The following is a 26090-nucleotide window of genomic DNA, read 5'->3' as shown; positions in this document are numbered from 1 at the left end:
GTTTCACATCTCCTGAAACCATGTACATGGATTTACACCTAAGCAATGTGTACATGTATTGCATAACAATACATTTAGCAATTCGCTCTGGTCCAATTCAACGATTTTTTTTAATCCTTATCTGTGACATTCAAAGAACGGATTTTGTCACATAAGCCGCTCCACTATTGCAAGCTGCCTTATGGAACTTGATGTACACAATCCTCTGGGGACAGTCGACATTTCAAAATTACACACACAGGCTCAAAAAACACTGAAATAAAAGGAGTGATTTTAGCACAGAATTTCGGAGTATGCATGGCTCAATCATTTTAATGTTGAACTGTTGCTGTAAATGGACTATAGTCGGCAAACACTGATAGAAACGGGTAGTCTTTTAGGTTGTAGCACCTGTGCTTTACACAAGAGATTTATACAATCGTATTCATTATAACTGTCCTGGCTGGGAAGCCATGTTGGTATAGGACAGGGTCTGTATCTATGGTGATAGGCTTGAACTTGGGAATCAACGGTGGGGAAAAGCTAAAGTACTTTTCCACTGGCTAGGCTTCCAACAACCTCACAAATGAGTATCTCAGCTGGGAGGTACAAAATTTTCACTGACTCAAAGCCTTAGCATTGATCTAAGTTATGAGTAACGCCCATGCATTAGATACATTAGATTTGCTGTTATATGACTTGTAATCAAATCAAAACAATAAAACTACGGATAATTTTAAACTTACAAAGATCAGGTAGAATTGACGGACTATCAAAATGTGACATTAACACAGCCTAAATTAGGTCACAAGGCTTTTTAAATGACAGGAAAAGTTACTAGGTGTATGTGTACAATAGATGTTGTCATGCTTGAGCTGACTTACAAGCAAATGTCAGGTAGGGTGTACAATGCTTTGCTTGTTTGAAACAGAAGAGAGCGTTGCATAATAGGTTCTTGTACACAGGTAGTTGTAACATGCTGGTAAGATTGATGAAGAATACGCCAATTTTTCCACACGCAGCCTTCTTTTCTGTAGGCTAAACTATCTTGCCCCAGGACCCCCCTAAAATCAAAGCATGTTACGCAGGTTAGACGTACCGATTTCAAAAGTTCCGTCAAATCAGGGAGATCTCTACAGTCCATGTCCCTGGTTGGGGCAGGCTTGGCTGACCGCAGGGTGGTGACTTCCTTGGGGTCTCTGCAGGATCTCTCTCATTAAAACGCATTCAGACTTGACATGCTCGGTTACTGAGCGGGACAAAAGGCACGGATAATGACCCGGAGCTATTCACAGCGTAGTGAGGGTAAACACAATGTGGAATGTCAGCTCTAAATATCAAAGATGGTCAATATCAAGTTTGCCATGGTTTTGTACATGCAGAAAAAAGGTCAATCCGTTTGGCAAATATAAATGTAAACTCTCTCTCTGGGTTAGGTAAGCCTCTAATACCTAAAACACCATCTACATAACAACGGTTTTCCTTTTGTTTCATTATGAAGAATTTTTGCCGTTACTTCTGCACCACCACCTGCATACTATACTGGGTGAACAAGTGGGAGTTTCTCAATCACCCCTCCCTGCCATGGCAGACTACCCTGCACTGGAATGGTCTGACCCAAAATATCAATAGCTGATTGGAAATAATCTGATTTCCACAGGGTGAAATATTCGGTGAAGTGTTTTGGGGCTGACTTCTGGTCTCTATTGAGCACCCCATTAAAGTGTGACTTCAGTAGCCAGAAGGCATTTGGCATGACACCAAACCTCTTGATGCAGACAATAATGCTGTGTGTAATATACAAGTAGCCATCAGGGCAGCAACCTGGGATGTCCTCACGCTGTTGTTTACACAACTGCTGCCTGTCATGAGCAGTAACTTTCTTTCCATTCGCTGGAAACAGTACCACACATAACAGGAGGTGAGCCATCATTGTACTTGTCAACTGTTTTTTGATTTCTGCGTTGCCATTTGGAGAATTCTTATTTTGCTGTGGGTGAGGTTGAGGGAAATGTACCTGCTTGTCGGATTGACCTCATGAATACAGAAATATCAAATCAATAACAATCCAAATACAGCACCAAAGGACCGTGACCAAATTATTGGATTCGACAACTGAATAATGTGTAATGCGTACTCTGGGATGAAAAAAGTAAACCCTGATGTCATGAGCGAGTGTAGGAACAATGGTAATAGAAATTTTCCATAATAGTAAAGCTTTGTTGACTTGAATTTTTCACATCATCCCAGACTCTTCTTTGGCAAGAATTCCGAAATTCAGAATAACAAACATCCCCTATTGTAATAATTATCAAGATGTCAGTATTTGTGACGCAATATCAAACATTAAATACTGGCACATTTCTATTTAAGTTTTGATATGCAGTGAAAAATAGTGCTGCCAATTGAAAACATTCTGACCTCTCACTGTTTATTACTTTATTATAAGCAATTCTCCTACAAACAACTCTACAATAATGGCACACTTATACTATACTGCACTGGAAAGGTACGATGTTCGTGTTGAAGTGTTGAAATTTCCAAATTTATTTCCTTTGCGAATTAGAGGAAGTGAAAGAACCCCTGATAGGGTTACAACATTGCAACATTATGTGCACTCTATTGCATACAGTCATTGATTATGACAGATATGATAATTAATTAGCATTAATTATCATAATTTATAAATTGTTCATCAACTTGTCCACATACCTTGATATTACACTCTCATGGTTTCAGATTATTTCAAAATTTGTTTAGTCTAGCAGCAGGTGATTTCCTCAGGGCCCAGGCGTGATTGGCCAAATATTTATCCTCAGCAAGTATAAGCCAATTGAGAAATTTGACCTCAAATCCGCAAATGGGGGTTTGGCCACAAAGTCCGTAAAACTTTAAGTTGAAGAACTGCCATACAGTTGTATCGGGTCCAGTGCCTACTTCATCATAATTTACTCCCACACAAAGAGTATCTGACATACTCACACACTGTGGAGTTGATAGGTTTGAAGTGACCACTGGTTGTGCCACTGTTTGACCTGCAAATACAGGTCATGACTGAACATGATTCACTTTGACTGTCATTTGTAACATGCAATCGCAGAACAGAATTGCCCAGTGCCATGCAGTCAGTGACAACCTGTGAGTCCACTGACCCACTATTATAAATTACATCATCTTAATCAAGACATCTTCACAAGATGAAAGTAATTACACATGATATATTTTTAAACAAGCATCAAACCAACCTCTAGTCTAAGAATTCCAAAAGATCATCTACATCAATCAAATAAACCGTAAAAGAGTTCAAAAAGTTTATAACAGCCATTAATGCAAGGTCTGAAGAATTCATTACCACTTTTCATTAAAAATTTGATCCCTTGGGGATAAACATGACTGAAAGACCCTGAGGATATCAACAAACAGATAAGGTCATGATGTGACCTTTGACCTGCTTTCATTTTGCACAAGGCACAGGCCATTTGATGGTGGCAATTAAACTTGCTGGAGGCGCTATTGCTAAGTAGTATTAAAAGGAAAACAATGTCTCGTATTTACTTCATAACAAATAGTTGTTCACAGCTGCATGGATTAAAATAATCAATTTTCTCTTTGAAAGGTAGGAAAATATTCTGATTAACAATGATAAAATAAATGTCTTGATAATTTTATCATTCATATAATTACTTTCTTTTACCTTTGGTTTTAAATTTAAGATTATACTGGGTTTGATGTCGAAGTACATCCAATTTGAATTCATAGTTTACAGACTAAATTTATCCTGGGGCAAAACCACATTTTCTCACAGAGCACAGTACAGATGATATCAATGACACATTGGATCAGAATGTTCTTTCTGGTGTCTCTGTACAGACACATTGATAGCAGTTGAATAAACCACACAGAGAAAAGATCATTTTCATGGTTTGGTATTTCTGTACATTGCCAGACCACAATACAGACACTTGAGATCAGCGGTTGAAAAAACTATGGGTGGATGCATGATAAATTTGTCAAAAATCCACTGATCTGGCAAAGAATAATAAAAATATTTCTTTATTCTTTTCACTAAATCATGCAAACAGATCCCTTAAGGCTACTTACTTTTTATTGTTTGTGTTAAAATTGGTTGGATATTCTAGGATGTTTGGCAAAATATTTGAACTTCTGCTTGGAGAAAGATTTTGTAAATATATGTACCGATATGCTTTTAACAGGTAAATGCAGATTACATACAGATGAGTCTTGCCTTGCAAAAACCTTTTAAAATTAGTGATTTTTTTTACATCATGTTTGTCTAGACAGTATTCATAAATATTAGAAGCTCCATGACTCATCTGATTGAAGAAAGTCTGTTTCCCCATCTTGTGACAGAAAGAAAGAATGCTTAAATTTGTAGAAAAAATCACACACATTTTACTCTGAGGTTTGACATGTCATAGATCTGTACGGACAAACCAACTGTAGAGTCCAGATTACGTGGTGTAAAATTTCAACAGAGACTGCAGCACATTCCAGTTGTACGCTTTGAGTGTTCCATGCTTGCCCATCTCTGCAAAACGTCAACCTTCATCAGCTCTACAGCATTTACGTCACTATGGCTGAAGGTAATATTACATCTATAATGCTAATTATAGCATTTCAAATTAAGTCTTGCCATCTACTTCACACCATATGCCTAAAATTACCAATAATTATTGGTGCATTTCTGTGCACAGCAAAGAGAGGTTTAAACATGGCGTAATGTTAAACTACAGACAGGTACCATTTATTTGTGTGCACAAAATGTATCATGTATGTAAATTCAAAATTTCATTGGATTGTTTGGTAATGTGTAATATCACACAAAGCTTTTCATACCTTCATCATTCACGTATTTCTTGAATTTTCAAGGGTTTGGATGTTATTTTGACAGCAGAAAGTGGAAAGAATTTTCTCACTTTACACTGCTTTGTCCATATAATGTACACTCTTCCCTTGCAATTCAATTTTTAATATATGACTTATTATAAGACTATACGTAATAAACAAGGAGGCATAATATCACTTGATTCAGATTTTCATTATCAAATACTTGGTCAAGTTTTGTTTTTCAAGATTTTTTTGCAATCTAGCAGGACAACACCCAGACGGAATAAATTAAATACCAAATTTGCCCAACAATGAAAAGCAACGTTACAAAGAAATAATAATCATACCAAACAAAATTAAACCATAACAAGATTACGTGAAACTACATCACATGATGACAACAACACCAAGGTGAACACTGACTCATCATAGATGCATTGCAGTGACAACATCTAGGTTTTGATCCACCCACCGCAGGTCTGGCAAAATTCAGATTCAATTCTAGCATTTCCATCAGGGAGAGCAGGCTTCCCATACTCCTGTGCTCCCCCTGGGGAGAGGGGGTTGGCAATGCTATGAAGGGTGGCAAGGGAACACGATGGGGACTGGACTTCTACACCAGGACTGAGAGTGTACTACGAAGATGTTACTGCACATACAGCACACTCTCTGCATTATCTATAATACAGGCAGTGAACTGACTCAGGGGTTGAACTCCTCAAATATTTATAAGATTTGATGAGTCACTCTCTATGAAGGGAATAAACCACTGACTTAACAACAGAGTTCAGGACTGGAAATACATGTAATATTACAATGGCCATCTTCCCCAGTCTACTAAAATTATGCACAGCATTCTCTTTCTATCACTAGATACAGCCAAGGCATAACTTCTTGAGATGTACCCGGTAGTAATTTCACTTGTCAATACAAGATATGCACCTACCAATACAATAACTGAATGTCTTAGAAAAAAGATTTCTCTAATGTGACAATATGTAATGATACAATTAAATCTTCATATTCTTTGTTACTCCTATGTCTTTGAGAGCTTAAAACCCGTTTTTGACAAATATAAAATTCTGCAGTAAAAATTAACTTTCCCCTTTTATTTTAGACATCAAAAGGCATTTAGAATTCTTAGAATATGAATACCAATTATTTGATATTTTGCTCAGCTGGAATCCTTCTTGTCTAATTGACACTTTATCCCCACACTGAGAATCTAATTGCACTGCACCATGTCAACAGAGTGGCATCTAAGATTTATCATGTGTTATTGCATTTCAAAATAAACAACAGATGGTGCTATAGTGGACAAAGGAGATGCAGTTGGACCTGACACTCTCAGGGACAAAACACTTCAATTTTGTGATCATATCCTACAAAATGGTCAAATCCTTGGAAACAAAATTTAAATAGTCTTTGGAAGTTATTCTTGCTGAAACAGAACATTTGAGAACAAATTCAGTACAGGGGTATGAGATCAATAATGGACAACTTTTGAGACTGCCATGCCATACTTCAAGAAATATTAAAAGAAACCCGGTGCAAAGCCAGGTGTCACAGGTCTCTGTACCATGAAGGTACATGTGGAAATACAAAACAGAGTCTACTGGTTCATCTCACACATGGCGCAGTATCAAAATCAAATCCCCAATGCTACATGCACTGCACACCATCATAGAGGAACAATGTGAGTTATTGTCTCTCTCGTGATTGCGCAAACAATACCACAGCCTCCTCATGATTTTCATGCCAACATTTTTATGTGTTTTCACGCTCAAACACGACACTGGTAACAAAAAACATCGCTCCTTACCGGTTTAAGTCTGATCTCAAAGTAACTCCTCTTTGGCTTTTGATACATAACCGGCACCTTGCTAGCATCTCCAAAGTTTCTGAACGGCAGTGTTCTCTGAGGAGGCGTTGTGCGCGGCTTGTAGAACATTACCCCTCGTCCAGTCATGGCGACTGTATTCGCATCAATGAAGACACTGTTGCTTAAGTCGAAGACAACAGGCCCTTCGGCCATAGCTCAGACTGAATAATCAAAAAAAAAACTCTTGGATGCTAATCACCCGGCAAATGAGCAAGCAGTGTGTGAGTTGAGCCAACCAACCACGTATGGTATGGGAGGCATGAACAGGCTCGGCTTTGCCTACCGGAGATAGGCTTCCAGTGTCGGATTTCAGCGGTCTCCGGGTAAAGCGGGCCCCATGCCAGTGTGGGGGGAGTTTACACCACAACACAGGATGCCTTTGTGGTGAACTTTTCCCAGCGACAATGCATCTCCAAGCCTTGCATTCAGTGGTAAGTCAAATCATCTTTTATAAATATAACCAAGCTATCATTTTAGAATGCAGGACTCTACAATTTCAACCACAAGCAGACATGCAAACATTGCATCCTGACTTGAGTGAAGAGAACAATGCACCATCATTGTTATATGTGTTCATAAAGCATGACCCTTCCTGCTTTTACACTTGGCTTCTGTCCACGCATGGCGGATTGTCCCTGACTTAGTTCTACAGGATCAAGTTGACACACATGTGCTACACACACACATGCATACACCAACACATGGAAGTCCAAAGGGACAGAATTGAGGATCATATGCATGATATGCCAGTGTGTTATGGAATGAGTATAAACCATCTGCTTCAGGATGTTTCCAACTGAGATGGTCGCGTGTGAAGACTACAATGATGATGTAACTGGCATTTGCAACTTGATCAGAGAAAAGTGTGCGAGCATACAGCTGGTGTACGATGACAAGCTGGGAACGACCTGGACTCTCCACTGGCTGAGTTGCACGCCTTCATCCTCTTTCCTCCTTGTTTTGCTGGCTTGCATCCATATGAGAATTTTTCAATTTTGTCAACCCAAGCATTTTTCCCAGAAAGCTAGCTACAGAAAGCTCTTCACATTTCCTAGACTTCTTATATGTATCACTTGTTACTTTATTCTAATCAAAAGATCTCTAGATTTACTGAAAGACACATATTCAACATTTGTGGTCTGATTATTCACATTCAGTGATTAATCTCCAGGTCATCTAAACCACTACACGTGATTATATAACACATTAATATTTATTTATTTAAATTTAAATGGGTTGTAGCTGAGCAGAAATGAATAAGTATAGCAACATCTGTGTAAACTGATCCATTCCCATAAAATTTAATCTTTTCCCCTTTTGCAATTGGATGTCTGAAATTTTGCCAACAATTTTTACAGCTCCTGAACTCTGACCCTACCACTGGGTTTCATATAAGAACTAATTATGACAAGACCATAATTTATTTAAAGAAGTAAAAGCATAAAGGTTAGAAACAAAATTTGAGAGGATACAAAGAACATACACAACTTAAGCAAGCCACTGACCAAAATTTTACTTTCATGAAAATGAAATAAACTGCATATGTCTGTACAGTACTGTCTGCAGATCAGGAAGATATATCAATCATCATTTGGTTTTGTAACCATAGAAAGTTACTACGGGAACAAAGCTGCATTATTCTTGCTCTAGGATGGAATGCTAGTGGCCTTTACATATGAAAGTTTGACACCCCTCTCTTTTGGATTTCTATTGTCCCTCTTACCCTCAGTTTAAGGTGGTTGGAAAGGCTAGAGCGTCAGTTATAAATTTCAACAAAACTATTAAATATAAAAGTAGTCAACATTCTCTGTGGAATAAAAAAACTAGACTTTTGGGCACAAAGGCATTGCAGAGTTATAGCCTGTTAAAACTTCTGAAAAACTGACCAAATAAGAAGAAGTTGGGGAGTCCTTAGTGTATTAACTATGGTAGAGGTCCCCTAGCTTTTAATAAAATGTTTGAAAAGGGAAAGTCATATTTGCTGTTTTTCAGGAAAGTTTGACAAGGTGGTGCTGGCATTCAGAGTGAGTGACTGCTATTGTAAATGCATTTTTAGATTCTTTGAGTGTCAAAGAGGTGTCAAAAGTGAGATTAACCAAAAAAAACTGCTCTATGACTTCAAAGAGGGGTGCAAATATGGCTTGTTTTCAACATTTTGACAGAATAACAGTTTTCCTGCATAATTGTATACCATTTTAATCCAACTTTGAAATGAGATATGGACATGGAATTTTTACAGCCTATTAACAAGGTTACAGATAAGATTTGTACGGCACAATTTTTTTGTATTTGAAGTACTTTTGAAAAATCACATTTTGAAATTTGAAAGAATTTTTAATAATTTTTTGATATATAAACCCATGTAAAATCATAAAAACAAATTTTATTTACAAATCCTGCCGTACAAATCTTACAATAAATAGTGTCAACATATTTATAACTAATTTGGTAATATTAATACTATCCAATTATTATGAAATTCAAATATGTAAAAAAATATGAAAAATTAAATTTTAATATTTACTAGTGTCATATTTCAAAATCATGGCTGCAAATATACAATTTTTATATTCTTTGGAGAAAATATTAACTAAGGGAGTTATCCTGAAAATTTGAACTAAATATCTTGATTCTAACACTTGAAACTTGACATTAACTCTGAGAAAAGAATTGGTGCAAAAATAGCCTTTCCAACCACCTTAAACCTCAAAACTTTCATTGGATGACTTCGTCAGGAAATTCAGAAGTGCACAGGTGTTCTTGATTCTGCTGCCCAGCGAACGGTACTTGATATTTCTTTTCCTCTACTTTACAAAGACGAATTGATATTTCAACTTGACCAACTCATGGGAAGTAAGCATGGTTGAAAATGAATACAAAGGAAAAAAGCCATATTGTGTTGCCAGCACGATTTCAATTGGGTAGAAACATTGAGCTGTGAGAGAATACTGCTGTGAGAAGTTTTAAAACTGCATATCTATAGTATTTCTGGATGTGACGATACAGCAGAAAGGACAGGGTAATAATGCTGAGATAGTTGCTTTTGCCATGATGCTTATGATACAATTCATGTCATGTTCAATGAGACAGTTTTGACCTGTGTATTGAGTAATGGTGGTGGTGGTGGGGACTCAAATGTAGGAAAGTTTGAGTTAAAACAGTATAAATCGAAAAAGGTCTACCAGCAGATTCTTTTTTGGCCAGCTTGTTATACCTAGCCCCCACTGGTCCACTCTTGTAATCAACTCTTGAATCAAAGTACAATTAGTTGGTATTATGCAATTCAATGGCCCTAAAATGTCCTGTTTTATTATCTTAACCTTTGAGCGCTGCAATTATTCCCACCAAAATTATAGTGTGCAACATTTTACCAATTATGTGAATTTTTCTGTAATTTTTTTGACAATTTTGGACCAAATGAACATGACATTTTATTGGCTTCAGATTTTAACAAAATTTTGGCAAAATTTAGAAAAAAGTTGACTGTTGTATATTTTGATATGGCGACAAAAATTGACTTTGGCGCTCAAAGGGTTAATATTTCAGTCAAATTTACTTTGTGTAAGCTGAGCCACACTTGTGTAAAACTTCATAAGTGTAAACATAAACCTCTGCAGGCCACTAGATGAACTGAAGAAGGATGTATCTGACATTATATTACCATGCCCTTTCCATTGCGTTTTAATTGGTCGAGCTGAACCATGTGACTGCCCACAACTACACAGTAATGGTTTGTTTTCATGCCTATGAATATGAATAATATCGTAAATACTATAACTTTACAGCTAAAACGAAAATTGTGATTTGTACAAAGATCATAATCAACCACAAAATAAAATTGAGCATTTGTGGGCCAAGTTAAGATACTTTTTTTTCAAAAATCTCCGGATTTGCAAAAGTTTTGCAGCGCGCACTACTCACTGACAGGTTCTGGGGCCCCGTTGTCATTTGCATGGGCAATTTTCGAAAATTTTGACAGTTTTTCGGGGTTCATTGATAACATAATTGAAATAACAGACGCCACGCTGACCATTAACGTTTATTTATGGGCGCGGGCCAGAGGAAAGCCAAATTAACTGGCTTGGCAAGCCTCAACTGTTAATTTTTAGCTTTCCTCTTGCCCTTGCCCATAAATAAACATTAATGGTCAGTGTGTTGTCCACTATTTCTATATTAATATGCAAATAAAAAATCTTTACAGTAACTATCAGGAATAGCTCTATGAACACTCATAAGAAAAATAAAGCAATGTTTATTTAAATGATGGAACACCCCAATGTCTTCAATAACAATTTTTACTGTGAGAAATTTTCTGTTGTCAGTGGTAACAATTACATACAGCATTGCTTTTACATGATGACCATTCTCTCGTAAAAGTTAATAACACGTAGGCACTCCCTTGACCAGAGATGGCACATGACTTTAAAATAACTGCGACTTTTAACTATGGTGTTGCCAGAATTAACCTCATGCGGGGACAACGACCATCTCAAGAAATGTCTGGGTTCAATAAGTGTCCCAAGAAAATGAGAAAGTAGATAATTCATTTAGGGCTGTTATAGTTTATTTTCCTTCACAACATAGCAATCACCAACAAAATACTGCAAAACTTTAGATATGGAGTGACATGAGGTATGTACTGAAAACCATTGACAGATATATCAGATATCCCAGCTAACAACACCACACTGCATCAGCAGATTTATAGTACGTAGTGTGTCAATCAGCTTGTAAAAACTCAACAACCTATGACAAGACAGGTTACAGTATAGTCAATTACAGGTATTAATCACATGAAATTACTCTGTCCTGCCCAACTTGAACTCAGTGAGGGGTTGGTTTAATGATAAATTTAAAATACCAAAACATTCTGAAGAGGTTCCTTCATGCTGTGATCAGGCGCAGTACTATGTACATGTACTGTGGACACCAGAGGGCAGCAATGAACTTCCCATATGACAAATAATTAGAGAAAGGTCAGAGTCAGAGGGGCAAATAATAATTTTGTGAATAACTTTTTACAAAGGAACATGATGCATAACCTGCCCCCCCAAGTTCTAAGTGGTATAGCCTTACCTGATGACAAAACACTCATTCAGATTTTTCAAGTAATAGGTCAAATTAGAGAATGTATTACTGTAACAGTACTAAGTTACTCCAAAATAGTACATTATAAACATGAGTGTCTTGGTATGTCAGTGAAATGCGTGTAATATTGGAATATCCACAATCCATGTATGTGTCTGTCACTTCAGGCTATGTCAAACGGTTCAGAGAGAGCTGAGATTAGAAATGTGGCTGAACACTGGGTGTCAAGACTCAAATCAGAAAGGAATGTAATGGAATGTTGCGTATGCGGTCTTTGATAAAAGCCTATGTAGTTCAGATAACACTTGTCAGAATTATATTCTATATATAAAGTCGTAGCTCAGGCAGAACAAGATACACAGAAGGGCACTGCAATCAATTGGATTAACTATCATCTTTCTGTTGGCACTATCGTTTTAAAGCAGCAATGATTTCAAGGTTGTTTGGTGTCACTTGCATTTGAAAACGTATCTGCAGAGATACAAAAAGGAAAACTTTTGTGCTAAAAATATCATTGCCTTTCTTTTGCTAAAGCCAAAGACGGTTCACTTTATTATAGGAATGGGAAAAGGTGTCATTTTTCAAAAGTGTACCAATATCGACATTTAATAATTCCATCACCAGATTTTGGTATAACCCATATTTTTTTCTGGTCAAGTTGGACTCCTGTATGGTCAGTGAAATAGGGGTGACCCCATTATCTATATCTAAGAATGTGCATTACTGTAACATGACTTCAGTATTTCACTCTATCAATATATTATGAGTTTTCCTTTTTTGCAAAAGTCATTCATTAGGTATGAATGGAAAAATAAATATTTCTACAAGTTTACTGGAAATTAAATTGTGTGATAATTTTTCACATGCTTATTTGTGTGTTAATTTTGACAAATCAAAACAGAATATCTCATTATTACATTGCTGAAAATCATTTTGAAAAAAATTTTGATAAAGTTGTTGAAGATTTCACTAGGAAATCACAACTGAGGCATAGTATTGTTGTTGATGTATCTTTCCATGGCAGTTTCATTTTTGTCTATGATCCAGCACTGAGTCTGTGCTTGGATACATGTGCAAAAACCAAATGGATTATTACGGGATGTTCTTTATGCAACAAAATTTTCTACTTTGAGTGTATGAAGCCTCTTTTTGTTCAACATCAGAGTATGGGGTATATATAACCAAGGTACAAGGTAAACTTGATGAGCTTGGCTCAGTGAGTATATGAGTATCAATGGAATTTTTCAGTGCGATTTCTAACAGTGGAAAAATATGACTCTACTGTACCTTACGTTTCTTGGGCATATCCAAACCACTAAAGACAATCCTGGGATTTCTTTTAGATCACTATTGGAAAGATTGACTCACAAAATGGCCTCTGTACAGTACAGTACTTGCCAGAATTCAACACACAGGCAGGTAACTTGAACAGTCTCAATACCCCTCGGCCGACTTTTTTTATTTCATGCCATAAATTGTTGGAAAGCCGAGTAAACAAGTCATAATTGTCCACCAGCAATGCTTGGTTAGAACTCACTGACTACAGAGAACAATGCTTCAAACAATGCCTTCATATCTGGTTACCTCTATGGCTGGCAGTGTCTACAAAAACAAAAGAAATTCTTAAAATTCCCTGATGAGGGCTCCCTGGTTGTTAACGTCTCAAAATCATCAGTGACCAGTGAGAGACGACAGCTTCAAGATTATTTTGAAGTGAGCGACTGTTTTCAGTTTGGAAATCCTAACCACTCTAAGAATAAAGGTTTCTTAATTATATGACAGATATTTCAAACCCACATCAAAAGTAAGGATTAAACATAGGGCCAAAGTCCCTGAAGCTACTATAGACATGGATACCAAATTAAGTATTTCCTGACTGTATGAAATTATCTCACTAAGGTCATCCTAGGGACATGTAAACCAAATATTAAAGCTGTCTGACCAGCGGTTTTAAAAAAACAAGCGACTCAACAGTTGACAGAGCTCTGCTGTGTTATGTAGAGAATAACCTTTGTGACACATGTATTGATGAAGAAGGTGGATATATTTGATAGCTCATTTCAGGATGGCCTGACCAAAATGGAAAAAAATTCCGTAATAATACAGATTTGCATATTTCATCAGACTATATTAGTCTATAATAGCAAATAAACGAGAGTTAATTGCATTCTAATTAGAGTAAACAAGACTTGTTTAAATCAAGATTTACGTCATAAAAAAAACAGCATATCTGTCAGGTTTTAAAGAATCCTGAGCTGGTTATCTTTTAATATCAGTACTTTAATCCTATTAACGAAGCACATTTTAACTTTCAAATTAACATCGTAAGTTCTGTTGCAGAGAAAGCACACAGAAGAGACAAATGTTTGAAACTTAAGAAGTTCAAGGTCATCAAAAGCATTATAAGGAATCATGTTACACTTCCTTGCACTGTTTACACAGATTGCATAATTGCTATAAATAGCACATGAGAATCTTACAGCCCCGCTTTACCATAAAAACCCTATCACTTTGACCACTCTTTTAATTGACCACTCTATTTTTTCCTCAAAAAATAATCTTATTTTATCCTTACCAAGTCAACCATAAATGGAAATTAGAACTTTCTCTATCTCTATTTATTTGACCACCCTATCATGACAAACTATTATGAGCAATTTCTTTTAGATAACATAAATGGTGGTTCAGAATGTATCAAAGTTGGGATTCAGGAGAGTTGCCTTTACATTTTTTAATCCTCAATTCACTATGAACTGTCAAAAAAAGTTGAACTTTCTGATAATTCAACACCAAAATTATTTTGGCTTTGATGATTTCCTAATTAATTCAATTATTTAAAATCATATTAATTATTTTTTCCGGGTGAATTGATAGGGTTTATACAGTACAAGAATTACATACAATGTAAGTCAAACTTTGACCAAAATGACAAAAAAATTCCTTAAAAATACACATTTGCATATTTCATCACAATTTTAACAAATCTAAGTTGGGTTATCCCTAGGGACCTGTATATTAAATAACAAAGCTGTCTGACCAGCGGTTATGAAGAAGAAGATTTTTAACCAAAAACACCTTTTTTGGCATTAATTTGCCTATTTTCAACAATATCAAAAAATAAAAAAAAATGTTCTCAAAATCATATTTTTAATCTACACAACAAATATCAAATCAGTAAGTACTGCGGTTCTCAAGATATTGAGTGGACGGACGCCTCACAAACGGACATACATACATACATACATACAGACTGACGACGGACGCCGAACGGATACCCATCCCAATAGCTTCTATAGACTATAGTCTATAGTAGCTAAAAAAACTGACCTAAATTTTCAAATTAACAAAAAAATTATCTGTATCATTTGTAGCTTTACTTAGTTTTTGTAGAGTTCCATTCATGTGTTGTTTGATGGTGCTGTCTAACAGAAACATACAGTTTTAAAGCTGATATTCTGGCTCATTAAATCTTTGCCTGCCATCTTGGTCAAAATTGAGTTGAAAGTCAGTGACGCCACAAGATTGCACTGGTGATACTGCCCTCTACAGTTCACTTCTGTAGCAAGTGCATATAGATTCATACCTTTCAAAATACAATTCAGATTACACCATGCAGTTTTAAGTTAGGAACTTATAATCATGAAAGACAAATTCCAAAATCAATAGAAAATTTGCAAGGTTTACAAAAGACTTGATTACCATGTAAACTTGCAGCATCAGACAAAATATTTATACAAGTACCTTGACATGTATATCATTAAGATTTGATATCAAAAATTTTGAGGTGTGCTGTAAATCAATTGCTTAAACCGGTGTGCGGGGTATAAAAGGCCCCTAACTTATTGAAAATTCATTATGGCGCTTGAGTGACAACTGGCAATAGCTAGGTAGACCGCTCCGTGAAAATCGGCCTAAACGATTCTCAAACAAAATATTATTGGCATACCATGAACATAGACTGTTTCATAAACACCTAGGCCATACAGGTATCTGCAAAGTTTCACAAAGTTTTTTAAAACTACGACGATTAGGGGAAAAATCGCTTTCTGAACAACGGGAATGGCCCTCAGGAGACAGTCGTTCCATGATTCAAACAATTGTCAATCATTCGGTGACGCGCAGAGGCGTAAACTGGTCAAACATTTGCTGTGCATACGAGAACAATTACGATGTAAACAAACTATTGTAAACTTCGACTTATATCAGCGGGCGAAGGATGAAAACTTTGTGTTGCCATCAACTCTTTTGCTAGCGTTTATGGTGCAATGACATCACGAAAGTGAACCATTTTCAGACGTGACTTAGCAAGAGGACTAGTCCGTAAGCTTACCCGTAGTACGATGTTTTCTAGCGAAAAGCGCGTAAGCAGAGTCCGTAGTTTGCACTGAGAATGGCATCGAAAATAACCATCAAAACATGGCGGTAGCCTCCATGATCAATTTAATTATTGTCAGTCGAAGAGATCCACGTTTTTAACTTCCCCCTTCCAAATCTACGGCCGAAATGACGGTACTGAACAGTTGTTTGGGATATATATGCTGGCCCCGAAAACGGCCGTATGTACACGTGTTTTTACACGTGGAAATGACATGTCGTGTTCGGAGGGCTGGTACTAGTAAGGTTTTGACATACCGATTTTCCCAGTTACATTTGGACTTCTGTGATGAGAATTTAACAAAAATTGTAAGATATTTGAACAGTTGAAACATTCAATCCGAAAGGCTTTCAGTTCAAGATGAGCAAGTAAGCGCCATCACCCAATCTTGTGAACGCTTTAGGATACGCGTGTCTGAGGACAGCTCATTGATTCCGCGCTACATCGTAATAATATTTCGTCAAAAGCTGGACTTTAATTCCTTCAATAACCATGGAGGTAGAAAGAAAGACGGAGAGGAACCCAGTCTGTCATTGATTCCAGTTGAAGGTTAACAAACGTTTCGAGCAAAACTTGCAATTGCTCCGAAAATAAACATAACTCGTGATAATTTTTCGATATCACCCCGCCGCCAAGCAACCGAGCAACTGACCGCGATCGCTATTACAAATATCGTGATACACGAGATTCAAGGAAGTCTCGACCTTCCGTGAATTTCCTTTATTTTTGCGATCGGTCATGACGTCGCCGTTTACCTATTTCCTACCATTTTCCTGACGTGTTCCTTTTCCTTCCTAGTTTTTCTTTCTTTTTTTTTTCTTTCGAGTATTGCCATGGCATAACTGAAACGAACCGGGAAACGAAGGCTGCAGTGTACGTACCCAAGCCTGAGTGTGATTTGAGAGCAAACAGATTACGCAGATAATGCGAACGATCGCAACCGTTGCCAACAGACTCATTATGCAGAACCATGCCCCAAAACGCCCACCCAAACTTGGCACTAATCCTGATCCCGGTCCATTTCGAGCCGGGCTTTAAAATGTATATCGCTGATGATTGCTAGATAACAATTGTATTGATGAGATTTGTAAAGGAACCTTATAATTATGATTAATAGCGTAGTTTTGTCTTGCAGGTGCTTAAAGTATAATCCATACATGTCTTCTCTAATTTGGAAACTAACTTCCAGTCAGTGTGTTTTCTGGAAGATAATTCCAATAATACTCTTAGAAACAAAAACATATGAGGAAATTCAGAAAGATTAACTGATGTGATTCAACCATTTCTAAATTTCAGAACATGCTTGGCATCTTTTCCTTTTTGAGTTAAAACACTGAAAAAATGTGATATCAGACAGACTACAGTCTAATGTAAGAGTGATGTATACCAATTTTGATCTCTCAAATCATCCTCTGTGCATGCGTGTCCTTACACAATTGAATAATCCACACATCCTGCATTTATTTGCTACATGGCTGAGTACAGTAATACCATTGACATCTGATACCTGATAATCATAGGCAATCACCAGACATTCTACACCCCTTGACTCATTGGATATGAATGCATTACATTAGTAAACTAATTGCCCGGTGAAATTTGATGCCACCAACCAGACATCAACAGAAAGGGTGCTTACAAGGTCATGTAAGGTCACAGACAGCATAGTATGTTAATATTGAAACTAAACATAAAGGTCATTGCCTGTCTGTTCTTTCATGATTCAGGATCAATAACAATTATACTTAATGTTGTTATATATGTATGCCTATCAACTTGACAATTAGATAATTGATTAATATGAACAAACTAATGATTTAAACCCTATGAACTGTAACCATGGTAAACATTTCTTCCAAAATTTTGCTATTTGTATCAACCAGAGTTTTTTCTGCTCTTGGTCCACTTCCTATACAGAGTTTGAAACATTTGGAATATCACAGATGTACACGAAACCTTGGATTTTAATGTAAAGAGTTTCACTGGTAAAGTTACACCTAGACTAAACTATTCATTGTACAAGGTACTTCCTCTTTACGGAGGGGACACCCTGCCTTGAGTAACACGTTTCAAAGTCTGAGAATTAAATCTGAGAGTGGAAAGGACAAAAGAGTGACTCTACTGCTAGTGGAAAGTGTTGTTTATCATTGAACAGTGGAATGATATGTGATTACCGCCCTCTAGTCTCCAACTGTACCGGCAGGTCAGGGAGTACACAAGCGTATTCAATATTTTACCAGGGTTCAAGCGGCATTCTCCCTGTTACATCCATGCAATCCTATTGGGGAGAATAGAAATGGTACTACTGGGATTCCAACAATTCACCTATCTTAACCAAACCTTAGTAAAAACACCAGTATAATTACAATATGTGATTACAAAAATCACTTTGAAAAAAATTACTGACATAAACATACTCATAAATATACTGATAAGAGGACGATATCAACAGTAGGTTGTTGGTCTGGTCAGAGTTTTCAAGAGTTCAAGCCAGTTGCTAATCTATCTGCTGTTATTTATAACAATGTGGACTTTTCAAAGATGAATGAATACTACCAAGCTGCTATGTGTTACTTGCTTGGCATGAATTCTCAAGTGGCACTCTAAAAATTGTCTGTGTTGATAATGTGATGATGATCTGTCAGATAACTAGGATCTCAGCAGCGCTGGTTTTTCTCTCAATGGTGAATTGTTGACAAGCTTCAAAACCATGGTAATGAGAGTCTCAAGTATTTGACCGTGGCTACTTGACACTTGAGGTTAGATTATTATCTTACATCGCAAGGTTTCAACATGGACTCTCACCTCAAATTGTCTGGGTCAAAGGTCGTGTGCATACTGTAGATACATGTATTCACAATTTTTGATCATGCAAATTTGCATGAAAACAGTTCAATTTACCAGACATGCTGTAGGAATCAGATGATCAATTTTCCAATGACACTTCTATTTCTGTGTGTCAAACTGATTTATTTATTACACTTCCTGAACAGCACATAGCAAACCTTTATCAACTGAGATCTCAATTACTTCACTCTCAGCACGTAAACAGGTGCTTGAATATTTTTAAAGTAGAGACAGGAATGGGCGGCAGGCCTCTTGACTGCAATTAAGTAGTTAAATTGCGAAACTTCCAAATTCTGCGCATAGATTCAATGACCCAAAAGAGAACTTACTCTGAAAAAATGCGTCGATATGTCACAATTTTACAATAAAATTCAAAGAGATTTCCCATCCACATTTCCATTTTTTTACATTATTTGTTTCTCAATTTTATAAATCATTTATCAACTATTATAACAAAAGCCTAAAATAATTTTGAGTTGAAATGAAAGTAACTAAACTGATGATCACTTTGTATGATATGGTAAGAAAAATATTTCAAAATTTTCCACTCCAGTAATATAATCTTTTCATATTTTTTAACCCTTTCACCACTATGGTTTAGTCCAAACCCATTGTTACCAATAGTAATTATGGACCTGTTCACAGGGAATCGGGGTGAATAGGTAATGAAGTTTCTGTTTGACATGTGTAGTGCTATAAAAAAGATTCGCATCTTCAGTATTTCACCAAAGCTAGCAGCAACCACTCCATACAATGCTATACACAGTCATCATTCTGAACGCTAAATGTAAACTTCGATAAAGGCAGTAATTTTCTTCACAAATCTTAGGACATATAATGATATATCGACTGTAACAGCAGTTATTTTACTAAAGTTATAAATGACAGTGAATATCCGACCACAGTTTACTTTCCATGAGCATACATGTATGCCAAGTATCGATACATATGGATTGACAAATGTACGATCACAGTGGAAGTCAAATTCTATATAAAAGGAACTTTAGTTTCAAAATGGAAGGCATTCCAACAATGCAATAATCAAATTGAGAACGTGACTATCTGGACGAATGAATCAAGCATAATAACGATGACATATCAGAGAATACAAGGGCTGTTTCCAACATAGCTGAAATGCCCACTCTATTTTACCAAAGTCACTTCTCAACTTTGATATCAATTTATTCATAAAATCATTTGTTTTCATTAACAGAAATGCACTCACAGTCACAAACAGCAGGAATTTCTCAATAGGATACAATGTTATTCGCATCACATTCAGAAGTTAGGGACAAAACTCCATACCCTGTCACTCAAATTTTAGTGACAGTGTTCTTACATAATGAAAACATGCCTTTTTGAAAGAGCAAAGCGACCAAGTTTGGGAGGGCTTTATTATTAATGATGTAACTAATTTAAGTCTTTTTATCACAACTGGAAGTTGTGATATAGAGGTGGTTTCAACCGGTGTTTGATGTCGTCCATTTCCGTAAACGACAAAAAGTCAAAAACTGCTGAACAGACTGCGTTGATATTTGGTACCGATACATAGACTAGTTCCAAGGTTCCAATTTCGAAAAATGTGAGCCAAACGGAGCGGAGGTTATATAGTTTTGGGAAATTTCTAACCCCCCTTTTTAACTAATTGATTTTAGGGGTCTTTCATATATGTAGTTTTGGAATGTACACCAATCCTGCATTGTGGACTGTTTTATGAGTTGTGGAACAGAAATGAGGTTTTGATGAATGTTAGAAATATGCAGGATGGCTGATTCGAAGTATAAGAGATTTCTATGCTCTTTTGGGTATCAAAAGCAATTAAAAAAAAACATATTTCATAGTTAGATTCTCACTTTTGAGATGACCCTAAGCATTTGTTATGTAAACATCCTTGAGTCAATATACAGACTTTGACATTCCTGAGATTCCTGAGATAAGTATCCAGGACCTCACATGTTACAGTCTTTCACTACCATGGTATGGCCCAAACCCATTGTTATCAATGGTGAGTGTGGACCTGTCTACAGGAAATTGGGGTGAACAGGTTAGACAATGCCATGACAAGTTGTAGGTTAGTTATCAAGGTAGCACCAGCATAGAGTCCTACGCATGTCCATGTGTTCTCACAGGAAATTACAGGGAAAAAAATTATTTGAGAAGTTTCTCTCCTTTAAATAGAAGTATATTACAATTTAAACCTGTCATGGATGGATTGCTCTCAAATGATCTGAAACACAGTTATTGCCATTAGCAACAAATCTATAGCAAGATTTATTTAAAGTTCATGAACTTACACAAGGTATTAGACAAAAGATGACCATGACTTTGCTACTTTTCAACATTTATTTCATTCAGATTTCCTCAGCTTAGTGTATAATTTTGTAATCTTAATTACTGTCAACTTAGCTTTACTAACTTATTCTAACCTCATTATTCTTACACTACTGTTATACCTTATAACCACAAAATTTCAAGAGATGCATATATGATTGTCACTTAACAAACAATTTACAAATATGTCTTCTGCTTTTTTCTCCATATACATGTACATGTCCCTTTTCCTCATAAAAATAGCGCCAATGGCACTTGATCACAACTGGCACATTGTGAAACTACTCATCTCTGGGTACACCTGTACATGAAATACTGAATGGGTAGGTGCTGCGGGTTTGGAGTTGTCAGTAAATGCACACACAAAACAAAGTCCCGAAGTAGCGAATTCCAGCCATTTTCAAACCACACTGTTTGTCAGTGGGGTAAGCAATATTCGCAAAAATCACATTTCCAGGCTAATAGACTATGTTTTACGAAATCACACGTCCTTATCACAAATAAACGATCTTTGTCTTTAAATCAATGCGGCCAGTAAACAGGTCCAGCAGCTAGTTATGTCATCAAGTCTGTAATGTTAAGGGTCATAACAAATGTGAGAAATCTAAAACATTAAATATGTTGTTTTTTATCAATTTATTACCAAAAGCGCATGAAAATCTCTGATACTTTGAATCAGCCATCCTGCATATTTCTAACATTCATCAAAACCTCATTTCTGTTCCACAACTCATTAAATAGTCCATAATGCAGGATTGGTGTACATTCCAAAACTAATATATGAAAGACCCCTAAAATCAATTAGTTAAAGGGGGGTTAGAAATTTCCCAAAACTATCTAACCCTGCTCTGTTTGGCTCCATTTTTCGGAATCGGAACCTTGGAACCAGTCTGAATATCTGTACCAAATATCAATGCAGTCTGTTCAGCGGTTTTTGACTTTTTGTCATTTACGGAAAATGGACACTGAGTCTGTCTGACACCAGTTGAAGCTAACCCTATATCACAACTAACTTCCAGTTGTGATAATGACCTATGGTCATTATGTTAAAAAATACCGCCAATGGCGCTTGGACATAATGACCGCCTAGTATTATCGGCATTTATCAACAACCACACTCACTGTGAATTAGACAGACCACGAAGTCAATGAGCAACATATAGCTGAAAGACTATTTTTCACATTGCGATTTTAAGCTCATTTTTATGAGAAAAGAGACATGTATATGTATATGGAGAAATAGCAGAAGACATATTTGTAAATGGTTTGTTAAGTGACAATCATATATGCATCTCTTGAAATTTGTGGTTATAAGGTATAACACTAGTGTAAGAAATGAGGTTAGAATAAGTTAGTAAAGCTAAGTTGACAGTAATTAAGATTACAAAATTATACACTAAGCTGGGGAAATCTGATTGAAATAAATGTTGAAAAGTAGCAAAGTCATGGTCATCTTTTGTCTAATACCTTGTGTAAGTTCATGAACTTTACATACATCTTGCTGTAGATTTGTTGCTAATGGGCAATAACTGTGTTTCGGATCATTTGAGAGCAATCCATCCATGACAGCTTAAATTGTAATATACTTCTATTTAAAGGAGAGAAACTTCTCAAATAATTTTTTTCCCTGTAATTTGCTGTGAGAAAAGTTGGACAGATGCTCAGGACTCTATGCTGGTGCTACCTTGATAACAATTCATCGTTGATGACACAGTCCCCCTTGTTAATGGGTACTTTGATTACAGGTCCTCAGAGAGGATAGAGGCCTCTTCATTAGGTCTGTGATAAAAATACTTTTGAATAAATTCGCTTGATACATGTCTGAGCTGTAATTCAGGACATGAAAGAATTGTAATAAAATGGCCACATGGCGGCCTTATTGGATCCTATCACAGAACAAATCTATGTGCATATGTTGACAGACATCCAGCTCTATGGGTTTGCTCAGAATTAGATATATTCATAATTTAACCCTTTTCCTGCCGAGCGCCCTTGTCCGTTATTCTCCCAAGTCAGTAGAAAACCGCCCCATAATATGTGCCTGCAAAAGATTGGCTCTCCTGCATGTTATCCTGCCAGGCATTTTGGCAGAAATCGCCCATTTTCAGGGTAGTTTTAGCCGTACTTATACGTGTTAGACTTCGATAATTTCTACATGCCCGTAGACAGGGGAAGGAGCTCAAGGGTTGCTGCAGAAAAAAATTGAGGTCACCGGCTTTGTTTGCCCCTGGGAGTGCGTCATTTTATTGCCGTTTCATGTTTATTTTTTCGGAAATAAACTCCTTCAGTATTACGTACGTCAGCTAGGCACAAACATCACCTCACTCGTCTGTTAGTCAGAGACCCTGAGGGTCGTGCTAGGGGTGCAGCAGCACCGTCAAACCTGTCCTGTTTCCCCAGGGTAGGGTCAATTGAATACGTACCTCCAACGACTTGGCAGTGTAGCACAAAAACTACGTTTTTGCCGTTGTATTAACGACATGGCTGAGCCATTGAAGCACAGCTTTACGTAGTTTTGCCAGCTCAGTTGGGAGTTGGCTTACGAGTGTTACCGTTCATTACTGACTTAATCGAGTGGTCCTCAGTCAGGTACGGGTTTGTACCGACATGGCTTGGGCTGCAGCTAACCAGTGATAACCAGTCACTACCCCCAAGTCTTCAGTTCACTTTTGCGATGCACGGGTGCAACGCAATATGCTTCCATTGTTCTAGCCATCGACGTGTCCACATGCTGGCAGCCATATTGTACTGCTAGCTGGTTTGCATAACAAAAGCAGTCCCTGCTAAATGCAGACGGTATCCCCGTACATGTAGCATATTGACCTCATGTGCCCTTTTGAATTCTCTGTACGCAAACAGCGTACGTAGTTACCAATGCGTCAGCAAGAGGATACGTTTGCCTGCAAACCAGAGCCAGTACTTCGGACGGTGGAATAAATAAAAAATCCAAAGCTACGTCCATTGAATGGCACGGCCAAGGCAGTGAAGGACGTTGCCTGGCTTGAACTTGCAGAGCTGAAGCCCAGCTTAGTACGTCGGACACCAGTTTGTAATGGTATTTCCGAGTCGTTCATATCCGTTCCATGGGAGGAACAAGTCGAGCCGTCCCGTCAAAAATACGTTCTCATTTTCAGTCACGCACAACTGAATAAGTGACTTTCGTCTCGCACCATCGGCATATCTGCCAAGTCGTTTGCAAGAGGTAGCCTTCTAGATTAGCATTGCCGAGTTGGTCAAGTTCGGCAGCAATCTGTATAGTGCCAGGCAGCCAAGTACGTCCAACTCCGCCAGAAAACGTCACCATGCTATCCTGCCAAGTCCGCTAAAAAGCGGTAAAAAAAAACCAGCCCCCCTCGGGTGTGGGGGACTGGCGGGGGGACTGGCGGACAGGTTTCTGCACCTTTCCCTGTCCTTGGACTCCCTGTGAACCCATTTCGAGAGCAAACGCCGTTCCTCGCCCAAAACCTGTCCTCGAACGACCCCTAGCGTGAGCAAGGGTTTGCTACACGTAGTTTCGTCGACTAGGCAGGAAAGGGGGTACCAAAAAGGAGCCCGATTTCCACCGCCTTAGGAGGATAACGGCCGTGGCTGCTCAGCTTCTAGCTACACCGAATTTCAAGCGGATTTTCACCGACTTGGCAGGAAAAGGGTTAATTAGGGTCAGTATGAAGCATCATAAGGTTCTCCCATCATACCATATATGAAGGGTGTACCACTTGTGGTTACTGAGTTATGGACAAATATGTATATTTGAGGTCAAAGGTCATCGAGGTCATGTGACATTTTGTCACAATAATTTATTGCTAAGTTATCCCTATATACCAAAAATCAGACCTCTAGCTCTATTGACTCGCTCAAAATTAGATATGCACATAACTAATGAGGTACAATATGTGGCGTCATAAGGTGTCCCATCATACCATATATGAAGGGTGTAGCACTTGTGGTTACTGAGTTATGGACAAATATGTATATTTGAGGTCAAAGGTCACCGAGGTCACATGACATTTTGTCAAAAAAATTGTATTGCTAAGTTATCCCTATATACCAAAAATCAGACCTCTAGCTCTATTGGCTCGCTCAAAATTAGATATGCGCATAATTGATGAGGTACAATATGTGGCGTCATAAGCTGTCCCATCATACCATATATGAAGGGTGTAGCACTTGTGGTTACCGAGTTATGGACAAATAGTATATTTGAGGTCAAAGGTCACCGAGATCACATGATATTTTGTCAAAAAAATTGTGGTGCTAAGTTATCCCTATATACCAAAAATCAGACCTCTAGCTCTATTGGCTTGCTCAAAATTAGATATGCACATAATTAATGAGGTACAATATGTGGCATCGTAAAGTTTCCCATCATACCATACATGAGGGGTGTAGCACTTGTGGTTACTGAGTTATGGACAAATATGTATATTTGAGGTCAAAGGTCACTGAGGTCACGTGACATTTTGTCAAAATATCTGAGATATCTGTGTGAAAGGATGGACTCACGGATGGACTCATGGACGGACATGACCCAATCTATTAGCAATATGAATACGATGAGAAACTAAATTTTATTTTTCTCGGCCTTATACATGGGAGTCTATGGACTGCCTTATACATGGGAGTCTATGGACTGCCTTATACATGGGAGTCTATGGACTGCCTTATATATGGGAGTCTATGGACTGCCTTATACATGGGAGTCTATGGACAGTGCCTTATACATGGGAGTCTATGGAGGTG

General features: G+C 37.4%; 1 protein-coding gene across 5 annotated transcripts in view; it reads right to left on the bottom strand.

The window, feature by feature from the left end:
- LOC139145132 (unconventional myosin-XVIIIa-like) overlaps positions 1 to 26090 on the bottom strand; it is a 107952-nt gene that overhangs the window by 61270 nt on the left and 20592 nt on the right. For 2 of the 5 annotated variants that reach the window (XM_070716099.1, XM_070716100.1), the window contains exon 1: positions 6650 to 7010. The exons of 2 other annotated variants lie outside the window; for them this stretch is intronic. In XM_070716099.1, coding sequence (XP_070572200.1) covers positions 6650 to 6862 — 213 coding nt within the window. In that variant the 5' untranslated portion in view covers positions 6863 to 7010. Of the gene's footprint in view, positions 1 to 1078; positions 1233 to 6649; positions 7011 to 26090 lie in introns of those variants that run through there. One more of the 5 variants, XM_070716101.1, reaches the window with a different exon arrangement.

Source organism: Ptychodera flava, chromosome 12, assembly GCF_041260155.1.
Source record: "Ptychodera flava strain L36383 chromosome 12, AS_Pfla_20210202, whole genome shotgun sequence".
Lineage (NCBI taxonomy): Eukaryota > Metazoa > Hemichordata > Enteropneusta > Ptychoderidae > Ptychodera > Ptychodera flava.
Note: the sequence above shows the minus strand (reverse complement) of the source record. Positions and strands in the feature narration are given on the sequence as shown.